Source organism: Delphinus delphis, chromosome 1, assembly GCF_949987515.2.
Source record: "Delphinus delphis chromosome 1, mDelDel1.2, whole genome shotgun sequence".
NCBI classification, from domain to species: domain Eukaryota; kingdom Metazoa; phylum Chordata; class Mammalia; order Artiodactyla; family Delphinidae; genus Delphinus; species Delphinus delphis.
Window position 1 is genome coordinate 115,672,913 of NC_082683.1, and position 12,743 is coordinate 115,685,655.

At 38.7% G+C, this 12,743-nt stretch overlaps 1 protein-coding gene across 2 annotated transcripts in view; it reads right to left on the reverse strand.

The window, feature by feature from the left end:
* CD84 (CD84 molecule) overlaps positions 1-12,269 on the reverse strand; it is a 35,530-nt gene extending 23,261 nt beyond the window's left edge. For both annotated transcript variants that reach the window (XR_009522192.1, XM_060032629.1), the window contains exon 1: positions 12,180-12,269. Coding sequence is in view for 1 of the 2 variants with exons in the window: in XM_060032629.1 (XP_059888612.1) it covers positions 12,180-12,225 (46 nt within the window). In the remaining variant the exon portion in view is untranslated. The remainder of the gene's footprint in view (positions 1-12,179) is intronic.
* Between the last annotated feature and the right edge of the window lie 474 nt (positions 12,270-12,743).

Below are 12,743 nucleotides of genomic sequence, written 5' to 3' on the forward strand. Positions count from 1 at the left end.
AGGCATGTCACAGAATTCAACAATATATTTTGAGTGTCTACTTCATGTCAGTGGAAAACTAATAGCTACTGGAAATTGATTAAGTTTATGCTTGAAAGAAGTCAAAAGGAGAAGACAAGTTTAGTATCAGAAATATTGAACGTGAGATGATGGTGGACCATCTAAATAAGGAGTTGGAAGGATGGAAGATAAGAAAAGTTAATGGATTCAAAGTATTATTTGGGGGGCTGTGACAGAATCTGCTAGTTGTTTTCCAATATTTGTTTTCATCTCCATTCTTAGTAACACATATATATGGAATCTAAAAGAAAAAAAAAGAAAAAAAGGTCATGAAGAACCTAGGCGCAGGACGGGAATAAAGACGCAGACCTACTAGAGAATGGACTTGAGGACATGGGAGGGGGAAGGGTAAGATGGGACAAACTGAGAGAGTGACATGGACATATATACACTATCAAATGTAAAACCGATAGCTAGTGGGAAGCAGCCACATAGCACAGGGAGATCAGCTCAGTGCTTTGTGACCACCTAGAGGGGTGGGATAAGGAGGGGGGGAGGGAGGGAGATGCAAGAGGGAAGAGATATGGTGTTATATGTATATGTATAGCTGATTCAATTTGTTATAAAGTGGAAACTTACACACCATTGTAAAGCAATTATACTCCAATAAAGATGTTAAAAAAAAAAAAAAGACTACATTGCCCAGCCTTCTGCTAGCTCAGTTTGGTCATGTGACTAAGTTCAGGTCCATAGGATGAAACTGAAAGTATTGTATCAACTTTTATATCTTTAAGAAGAGGATGCTTTGTTTTCTTCATCTCTTCCTTGTCTCTCGCAGGCTGGAATGCCATGACAACTGGATCTTGGACATTTTGGATCAAGAAGAGGAAGTCAAGTACTGAGAATTGTGGCGCAGGAAGACTGAAAAAGTATGGATTCCTGATGACCTTGTGAACTATTCTACCAACCGAACTGCCAACTCCAGACATTTTACATGAGCAAGAAATAAACTTTTTTCTTCTTTAAGGAATTCTTTTTTTTTTTTTTTTGAGTCTCTGTCATTTGCCATCAAACTGAAATTCAAGTGGTTTAGGAATCATCTATGGAGAGGAGATGATTGAAGAAGAGGGTCACTCAGGAAGAGTTGGCTGAAGTCCAAGGCTGAGCCTTGTGAACAGTGCTCACAGTTCTAAAAGAGGCACTGTCAAAAGAAACTGAATAGACCAAGTGGTAGGAGTGGCAAGAGAGGAACCAGTAGTGGACAATATCATGAAATCCAGGAGGACAAAAAATCTCAAGAAGGGGGCTGTAACTGATGTCTAATGATTCAGTCTTCAAGTAAGATAAAGACTGAAAGTGATCCCTAGATTTGTCCATTAGGAGGTTATTGATGGTGCTTGAGAATGTAGTGCAAGTTAAGATGATTCAAATGGAGCCCAGAGTACAGAGGATTGAGGATAGAATATGTGGTAAAGAAGTGGAAAAGCTTAATAGTGAAAGAAATGTTATAAGATAGAATAATAGCTAGAGGGTCAAGCAAAACTACTATTTGATTTTGTTTTAAAATAGAAGGTATTGGTGGGGGAAGGGTGGTAAGGAGGGAATTATCCAAATTCTTCAAAGCTGAGCAAGGGAAACTTACTAAGAAGTGTTGGGTGGAATCTAAAGAGATTTTGAAATATCAAATATTGATGACAACAAAGAGGGTGTTTAGACTTAAACCTCATAGTTCCCCTTAGAGTCTATTAAAAACAAAGACAGTGTACATTTGGGGTTTTGAGGGGCTCCCTAGTCTCCTTTCATATACTTTGCCACCATCTACTAGATCCTGTCTGGTCTGCCCCTGCTCTCCTGCCTCCTCTCCTACCCTTCTCTCCCCTACTCACTCCAACCACACTGACTTCCTCATTCTTCAAACCAGCTGCTGTTGCCTTAGAGACTTTATACTTGCTGTCCTCCTTTTCTACACTGTTTCTAGCACTCCCTTACTGTGAAACTCTGCTCCAATGTCATCTCATCAGAGAGAGCTTTCTTAAACACCATGTTTAAGTAGCAGTCTCCTTCCCATCACTCCCTATGGCCTTGCCTTACTTTATTTTTCCTCATAGCAGTTTTGACTACTAAAGCATTGTATGTGTGTATTTACTTATTGTCTTCCCCACTTTGCACCCCCATGAGAATATAATTGCCATGCAGTCCTTGTCTTTTTTGGTCACTAGTATTTCCCTAACAATTAATGGATGATTATTAAATATTTGTTGAAAAACTAAATACTTTTTTGGCTACTGACCCAGTTGCCCTTTTTCTAGCAATAAAAAGCAAGGTAGAAAACTCAGAGCAAGAAAGAGTGAGGGCAAGAGATAACTCTACTGGTCTCTGGGTCTTGGTGTGGAAGGTCCATGGTGTAAACTGATTAATAAGAAGGAGCAGTTGGCTAACTGTAACTACTTTCCATTCCAATATTCTCATGTTGTTAACAACAACAAAAAAATTGCATAGGTCCAGAGGCTGGGGCTTCATAACATGGTTAGTAAAAGTGTCCTGAACTAGGGATCAAGAAACATGTTCTAGTCAAGGCTCTGTTGCCAACCAGCTAAATGACCATGACTAAGTCACTTACCTGCTAAACCTCAGGATTCTAGTTGGTAAATGAAATAAAATTCCTCTACCACTTTGAGGAATTCTGAAGATTAAATGACACTAGGCAGCTCTACCCACCACCAGCCCCTCCCATCAGGAAACTTACACAGTCCTCTTAGATAGCCTCATCCACCAGATGTCAGACAGCAGAAGTAAGAAGAACTACAGTCCTGCAGCCTGTGGAACAAGAACAACATTCACAGAAAGATAGACAAGATGAAAAGGCAGAGGGCTATGTACCAGGTGAAGGAACAAGATAAAACCCCAGAAAAACAACTAAATGAAGTAGAGATAGGCAGCCTTCTAGAAAAAGAATTCAGAATAATGATAGTGAAGATGATCCAGGACCTCGGAAAAAAATGGAGGAAAAGATCGAGAAGATGCAAGAAATATTTAACAGAGACCTAGAAGAATTAAAGAACAATCAAACAGAGATGAACAATACAATAACTGAAATGAAAACTACACTAGAAGGAATCAATAGCAGAATAACTGAGTCAGAAGAACGGATAAGTGACCTGGAAGACAGAATGGTGGAATTCACTGCTGCAGAACATAATAAAGAAAAAAGAATGAAAAGAGATGAAGACAGCCTAAGAGACTGCTGGGACAACATTAAATGCACAAACATTCGAATTATAGGGGTCCCAGAAGGAGAAGAGAGAGGGAAAGGACAAGAGAAAATATTTGAAGAGATTAGAGTCAAAAACTTCCCTAACATGGGAAAGGAAATAGCACCCAAGTCCAGGAAGCGTAGCGAGTCCCATACAGGATAAACCCAAGGAGAAACACGCCAAGACACATAGTAATCAAATTGGCAAAAATTAAAGACAAAGAAAAATTATTGAAAGCAGCAAGGGAAAAATGACAAATAACATACAAGGGAACACCCATAAGGTAAACAGCTGATTTCTCAGCAGAAACTCTACAAGCCAGAAGGGAGTGGCATGATATACTTAAAGTGATGAAAGGGAAGAACCTACAACCAAGATTACTCTACCCAGGAAGGATCTCATTCAGATTCGATGGAGAAATCAAAAGCTTTACAGAGAAGCAAAAGCTAAGAGAATTCAGCACCACCAAACCAGCTCTACAACAAATGCTAAAGGAAGTTCTCTAAGTGAGAAACACAAGAGAAGAAAAGGACCTACGAAAACAGATGCAAAAGAATTAAGAAAATAGTTATAGGAACATACATATCGATAATTACCTTAAATGTGAATGGATTAAATGCTCCAACCAAAAGACACAGGCTTGCTGAATGGAAACAAAAACAAGACCCATATATATGCTGTCTACAAGAGACCCACTTCAGACCTAGGGACACATACAGACTGAAAGTGAGGGGATGGAAAAAGATATTCCATGCAAATGGAAATCAAAAGAAAGCTGGAGTAGCAATACTCATATCAGAAAAAAATAGACTTTAAAATAAAGAATGCTACAAGAGACAAGGAAGGACACTACATAATGATCAAGGGATCAATCCAAGAAGAAGATATAACAATTATAAATATATATGCACCCAACATAGGAGCACCTCAATACACAAGGCAACTGCTAACAGCTATAAAAGAGGAAATCGACAGTAACACAATAATAGTGGGGGACTTTAACACCTCACTTACACCAATGGGCAGATCACCCAAAATGAAAATAAATAAGGAAACAGAAGTTTTAAATGACACAATAAACCAGATAGATTTAATTGATATTTATAGGACATTCCATCCAAAAACAACAGATTACACTTTCTTCTCAAGTGCGCATGGAATATTATCCAGGATAGATCACATCTTGGGTCACAAATCAAGCCTCAGTAAATTTAAGAAAATTGAAATCATATCTAGCATCGTTTCTGACCACAAGAGAAATTAGAACTCTTGCATTCCTATACGCTAATGAAAATTCTGAAAGAGAAATTACAGAAACACTCCCATCTACCATTGTAACGAAAAAAATAAAATACCTAGAAATAAGCCTACCTAGGGAAACAAAAGACCTGTATGCAGAAAACTATAAGATACTGATGAAAGAAATTAAAGGTGATACCAACAGATGGAGAGATAGACCATGTTCTTGGATTGGAAGAATCAATATTGTGAAAATGACTATACTACCCAAAGCAATCTACAAATTCAATGCAATCCCTATCAAATTACCAATGGCATTTTTTACAGAACTAGAACAAAAAATCTTAAAATTTGTATGGAGACACAAAAGACCCCGAATAGCCAAAGCAGTCTTGAGGGAGAAAAACGGAACAGGGGGAATCAGACTCCCTGACTTCAGACTATACTACAAAGCTACAATAATCAAGACAATATGGTACTGGCACAAAAATAGAAATATAGATCAATGGAACAAGATAGAAAGCCCAGAGATAAACCCACACTCCTATGGTCAACTAATCTATTGCAAAGGAGGCAAGAATACACAATGGAGAAAAGAGAGTCTCTTCAATAAGTGATGCTGGGAAAACTGGACAGCTACATGGAAAAGAATGAAATTAGAACACTCCCTAACACCATACACAAAAGTAAATTCAAAATGGATTAGAGACCTAAATGTAAGACAGGACACTATAAAACTCTTAGAGAAAAACATAGGAAGAACATTATTTGACACAAATCACAGCAAGATCCTTTTGACCCTCCTTCTAGAGAAATGGAAATAAAAACAAAAATAAACAAATGGGACCTAAGGAAACGTCAAAGATTTTGCACAGCAAAGGAAACCATAAACAAGACAAAAAGACAGCCCTCAGAATGGGAGAAAATATTTGCAAAAGAATTAATGGACAAAGGATTAATCTTCAAAATATATAAACAGCCCATGCAGCTCAATATTAAAGAAACAAACAACCCAATCCAAAAATGGGCAGAAGACCTAAATAGACATTTCTCCAAAGAAGACATACAGATGGCCAAGAAGCACATGAAAAGCTGCTCAACATCACTAATTATTAGAGAAATGCAAATCGAAACTACAGTGAAGTATCACCTCACACCAGTTAGAATGGGCATCATCAGAAAATCTACAAACAACAAGTGCTGGAGAGGGTGTGGAGAAAAGGGAACACTCTTGCACTGCTGGTGGGAATGTAAATTGATACAGCCACTATGGAGAACAATATGGAGGTTCCTTAAAAAACTAAAAATAGAATTACCATATGACCCAGCAATCCCACTACTGGGCATATACCCAGAGAAAACCATAATTCAAAAAGACACATGCACCCCAACGTTCATTGCAGCACTATTTACAATAGCCAGGTCATGGAAGCAACCTAAATGTCCATTGATGGATGAATGGATAAAGAAGATGTGGTACGTATATACAATGGAATATTACTCAGCCATAAAAAGGAATGAAATTGAGTCATTTGTTGAGATGTGGATGGATCTAGAGAGTGTCATACAGAGTGAAGTAAGTCAGAAAGAGAAAAACTAATATTGTATATTAACACATGTACGTGGAACCTAGAAAAATGGTGCAGATGAACCAGTTTGCAGGGCAGACGTTGAGACACAGATGTAGAGAACAAACGTATGGACACCAAAAGGGGTAAGCCGCGGGGGTTTGGGGATGGTGATGTGCTGAATTGGGCTATTGGGATTGACATGTATACACTGATGTGTATAAAATTGATGACTAATAAGAACCTGCTGTATAAAAATATAAAATAAAATTCAAAAATTCCAAAAACAAATGACACTAGAGTGCTCTCAGGTGTATATATCAACAGAGAAGAATCTAGAATCCCCAAAGGGAGTCTTGCCATGAAGAGCACCCTGTTTCTGCCCCTGTGTCAAGCACCATGACTTAGTGATGAAGATCCAGACTGCCTGAGCTTGAGTCCTGCTTCTGCCAGGTTCTAGCCATGAGACTTTGGGAAATTTAACCACCTCTCTGTGTCTCAGTTTTATCAGCTTCTAAATGAAGCCAATAGACTAATAGTAGCACTTACTTCATAGAAGCGTTATGAGAGTTAAACAAGTTAATATTTGTAAGCCTTTTGGAAAAGTACCTTGCATGTACTAGGCATCATATGTGTTTGTTATGTAAAATGAAAGCATTATTACAGAGATTAAGATAATATCACCAGACAACTTTTATGTGTTCCAGAAGAAGAGCTGCAGTATTGGGGAGATGTTAGAGAAGGCCAACATGAAGCTATTCATGGGAGTGGAAATAAGGAAGGGTAAACTCTTGCTTAATAGTGACCCAAACCCCTCACTTCTTTAGGATTCTTCAAGTCAGTATTTCTTGTCCTTTTTTTGACTCCAGCTAACCTTCCCCTCCTCTCCTCCCATTCACTGCCTGCCTGAATATTCCAGGCCTGGAAGGGTGACCAGACGTAGCACCACCCAATGGCACCCAGAAGAGAGGTGGTTGTAACCAGTTATTCTGAGTGAAGTGAAGTAGCAGACAAAGAGGAAACAAAGTGTTAGCAGCCAGAAGTTTTGTGTTATTCTCCATGAGCATGGAAAGTCCTTGGTTATGAGGTTTTAAAAAAAAGGAACCTACCACCCCCATACAATAGTATGCTATTTTCTGCTGGATTTTTTTTTTTTTTACTTTATATTATCTTTACTGAGATTTGGGTTGACTTGATTCCACTTCTGCAAAACACACCCACACACCCACCCCCCACACACACACACAGATTCTCAAAACAGAGATGGGGTCCTGACCACCCATTGTTTTATCACTACTCAGCACTGTAAGCATATAATCAAAAATCGAGTATAACAAAGGAAATGTGGGTACATACCTCTACTAACATCAGCTCCCCAATTGATTGTTCACACCTCTTTCTTTTCCAACTTCCACGTAGATGAGTTTAGATACCCCCAAACTTACAGATTCATCCTTCTCTTAGGTTCAAGAGAAGAAAGGTTTGATTTAGAAAATACTTGAGTAACCCAAGTGGCCTAGCACTGACTTTTGGGCTCCTGTTGTGAAGGCACTCTGGCTGCCTTGTGGGTCACCATATTGATCTCTAGGGCTGCTTTGTGGATTGGGTTGGTGTGGTGGGTCACTACCCCCTCTACTGGAGTCCTGTGTTGTCACAAGTATGCAGCTTCGAGCCTCTACTTGGAGACTGGATTTTTAAGCTAATGTCCTGACACCTAGTTTTCCCCATACTTAATATATTTTTTCTTGTCTATAACTGGGCTTTTGCTCTTTTTTTTTTTTTTGAGCAATAGCCAATATTTATTGAGCACTTACTATGTGCCAGACATTTGTGCTAAGCTCTGTATCATGGAATCTTTACAATGATTTGCTTTATTTATTTATATTTTTCAAATTTTTATTGATTATACTCCATTTAAAATTATTAGAAAATAATAGCTATATTCCCCTGTACTATACAATACACCCTTTTGCTTGTCTGTTTTATACATAGTAGTTTGTTTTTCTTTTTTAACAACTTTATTGGAGTATAATTTCTTTACCATGGTGTGTTAGTTTGGGCTTTTGCTTTTAAGCCCTTTCTGAGTGTCTATGGTAGTAGTCTGCTCAAATCGCTTTCTAGAACAGAGGCTTGGTCTTTATCTTGAAGGCCCCTCTTCATTAGGACTTTGGACTAGTGGCAAATTGACTCTTGCCAGGACCCTTCTCCAGGCATGAAGTTCTCTCCCTAACCCACAGGATGATGGTTGGGGCCTACTTATCCAGGAACAGATATCCAGAGGGGCCCGCTCACTTCTCTTGTACTTTTAAGTATCACCTGCTGGAACACACCATGATGTGCTCTACATTCAACAAGACATCAAGACCTTGTTGATACTGGACGCTTGTTTGTTCTGAAGAAGAAAATTCAAGTCAACACATAACCATGTTCATGTGAATGATACCTGAACCATGTCTGGATATGGTCATTTCCTTGGATATTCTGCCTTGCTGGCCTGCCTAAACTTCTGATATTGGCAAAGGTCTGGCCTCTAACCCCCATCCTCCTCTGTAGGTAGGTATAGAGATAGGCCCAGCTTCTGCTGAATAATCCTTTCTTGTTGGGAATAAATCACCATTCATGATAAATCCCAAAGTGGGATAACCATCAATCTCAGGGACAATTCCACTTCAGCATCAAAGTGGGTGAAGGCAGCACTGCTCAGTGGTTAAGCCTAAAGACACTGGAGTTCAAGTCATACTTCCCCCACTTTTTGGCTAAATGACTTCTGATTTTCTGTGTTAATGTCTTCATCTGTAAACTGGGATATTAATAGTATCCATCTCATAAGGTGTTGTGAGGATTAGACAAAATAACAAACGTACACTACTTAGAGTAATGCCAGACATGTAGTGATTGCTTCATAAATGGTTAATTATTACTATTATTGACAGGAGAGAGGATAAGGGAGCAAGTGGAGGGGCTGAAGAAAGAGAAGTGAGAAAGGTGTGGAGAAAAGGAAGAATTAAAGGAGTGTGAGAAAGAACACGTAGAGGAGCATGAAGCAAAAGCGGTGGATTCTTGTTTTCTACCCCAGAGGGTAGGTAGCTAGCAGAATACTTGGAGGGACAGTCAGTCACAGTGTTCACAGGTCATGATGAGGAAGTTGAGATTATAGAGCATAAGACTGTGAGTCTTGGTTCTTAGAGAAAACTTTTCCAACATGGAATGGTCATGAGCTTTGCACACTCAGACTCCTCTTATTTCAGTGATTTCAAGGGAAAATGGGATTTCCAACCCCCTTTTCCCACTGCATTTCAGCTGCTTCCACTGCTCTGAATTCCAGGGAAGTAAGTAAAGTCAGTGTTGATGTCTAAGCCCAGTGCTAAATATAAGGGACCACCTTTGCCAGGAATAGCAGCAGGAGGGATTTCGGGTATATTTTTGACTCAGGAAATGTTGGTGGAATAAATTTTAAAAGGTAAACAGATCCATTCAGCAAAGGCAAATTGTACCTGAAAGTACTTTTAGTTTTGCTGCTATAAAAACAAGTCCCCACCCCTCATTTATGGATCCCTGACAAAATGAATATTTCATCCCTGGTTTTCTCTTATGGAACCCCAAAATCCCACACCTAAGCTCAAATTCCCACCATCTTTTCATCTGCTCATGTTCCTTGGATCATCCTAAACAGAGGAGTCTCGCCCAGGATCTCAGTGCAAGAAAGCCCTGGCTCCTCCTAAAACCACGTGAAAAGCAAGTGTGAAAAACAACAGCATTAGCTAATATTTGTTAAGCACCTACTATATTCAGATACTGTGCCAAGTGTTGTACATGGATTATCATTTTGGTTCTCAAAACAATCCTATTGTACTAATAGTTCTCCCATTTTGAAATCTAAATAACATTTTTGGGACCCAGGATGGGCTGTCCCCAAATATGCCACAATGACGTATTGATTATTATTATTACTTTTTGGCCGTGCCACTTGCAGGGATCTCAGTTCCCCTACCAGGGATTGAACCCGGGCCATGGCAGTGAAAGCCCAGAATTCTAACCATTAGGCCACCAGGTAACTCCCAATGTTGATTATTTTGAATTGAAGTTCCTTAAGAAGCAGCCAATGCAAGAGGGAAACTCTGACTCTTCTCTGTCCCCCTGAAAGCAGAAAATAAATCTCCCATATGAAAGGTGCACTCCCTATATCTGGAGGTACAAGGACATCCTTATCACCAGAGACAGGGAATTTGGGGCAGGGAGCTTGTATAAACAAACCTTGTTACTTTAATTTACTACTTCAAGCCCAAACTCTGTTTACATTCTTCACTGATTGAGCACCCAAAGCCTAAGTTTCTTTGTCCTGTTGATTCTTCACAAGTTTATTTTTTCTTTGTCTAAAAAGTATAAAAGCTGTTTGTGTTGGCCACTTGTTAGGTCTAATTTCTATGAGACTTCTGTGTGCACAAATTAAAATTTGTCTCTTTTCTCCTATAATTTGTCTTGTGTCAATTTTATTATTAGTCCAGCCACAAGAACTCAAGAGGGGGAAGAGGGGAAATAGTCCTCTTCCTGACAACAGGTGGAGTTTATATAATTTTCCCAAAGTCCTAAAACTAATGGATGAATGATTCACTGCTAGCTGATTTGACAACTTCGATTTCAGTTTCAGTAGATGAGGCAAGTGTATCTTAGAGCTGTCTTTCATCGTAGCATGTTTTGCCCTTTGAAGAGTATCAAGGACGTAGAAACTGAATGAGTGAAGAGGTCAGAAAAGTGTGCAGCAGAAAGAACTATAGCCCTGGGGTTAACAGAACAAATGTCCATTTCCAGCTCTACCAATTTCAGGTTGTGAAATTTCAGGTGAATTGTTTAACTTGAATCTTAGATTACACTTTTTTGCATAATGGAATTAATAATATCTATCTTGCTTATTTAAATGATTTTAGTATGTATCACATAAGAATGTGGGCATAAAAATTGTAAAATACTTTCCAAGTTAAGTGGTATCAAGTACCACCCTGTCCAGCCCTTCTTTGGAAGATTGGGGACATCCCTAGATTTACACTTAGGTTCTATTCAACTTTTTTCCCCATCTACTTGCATCTTCTACTTGTATGTCCGGATGACTAACATAGGCTCTAAAACCCTGACCTGCCCAGTGGATACAATACCTATGAAGCTCACATTAAATGAGCCACAGTTTTAAATGGTTAAGGGAACCAGGGACACCAAAGTGCATGGATTCTACCTTTTCAAGAAATCCTAACCCACTAGATTCTCTGTGTTCTAACTTATGCCAGGAATTTGCTAATGCATTTCCAAAGCTGGTAAGAGACACTATAAGTAGATTTAGAAATGCCAAATATAGTCAGTTTTTACATAAATAAGGCAATTGTTAGGATTCAATGAGATAATATATGCAATGACAAAGCACTCCCAGAACTATGTTGATGTTACATAAGTTTTCTTTGTACTAACAACAACCAATATGCATTTAACCTTTATAATTTACTGTTCAGCCATAAGTAAGAAAAACAGAATTTTCGGTTCAACTTCTCTGTTTCTTTTTTGAGAACTAACTTATTTGTAGAACAGGGATAATAATCTCTTCTCCATTTATTTTAGGGTTTTTGGAGGACAGAAGCAGAGGAATAGCTCTGAATTTACTTTGAAAATAAAGGGGGCTTATAACAATGAAACTTTTACAACGATAATTATAGTCATGCATCTCTCTAATCTGCTGGAGAAATGAAATAATTGAGAAGGGTCTATCTCTGTTAAAGTCTATATAACACATTCTAACACCAAAAGAAAATTGCTTTTAAGTTTTTCAAGGTTTTGGATTATCTGTTCCTCTGTTGGTTTTCTGGGCAGGTCTACCATATGCTGACTCTTCTGAGCAGAAGGGTTTGTCTCAGATCTTTAGAGACTGAATACAAATAAAATTCAGAAATATAAACTCTAAACCTGAAAAACAGTTAGGTTTGGATTTTAGGTCTCTCCCCAGTCAGTTGGATTCCTTTTGAGACCCAGGGTGTTTCTGTCAAAGCAGATCAAAAGGGCAATTCAATGTCTTCCTTAAGGGAAATTTCTAAAACAACAGAAAATTAGGAGGGGATCATCAAGGGTCAGAACTCACAGGTTTGTAGACAAAGGAGCAAGATCCATAGGTGGTGAAGAGCCATCTTCTTCCAGAGTATAAACTTCTGTGTAAAAGTATGACTCTCTTCCAGCGGAGAATCAGTCTCACTTCTGTTTTCATGCCCCTTTTTATAGAAGGCATTGCAGAAAGGAAGTGAGTTAGCTGATGAAGGACATGCTAGTTTTTTTTTTCTATTGTATAATTAGTTATTTTTTCAACAAATATTTATTGAATGCCTACTATGTGTCAGACACTCTTCTGGGCACTGGCAATATAAAGAACAACAAAGCAATTGATCACCCTCCTTTCATGGAGCTCATATTCTTGTTGGGGAGATCAATATTAACAGGCAATATAGTGTGATAAGTGTTGCCAAAGAGAAAATAATGGGAACTGAGAGGGCAGTGGGGAGTTCTAACCCAGACTAGGACAGTGTGGGGAAGGCTTCCTGAAGGAACTGACAACCAAGCTGAGTCAGGTCTGAAGAGTAAGTTAACATTATTAGGAGAAAGGTGGTAGGGATTATGAATAGGAAGAATGTGTTAACACTATAGGAGCTTA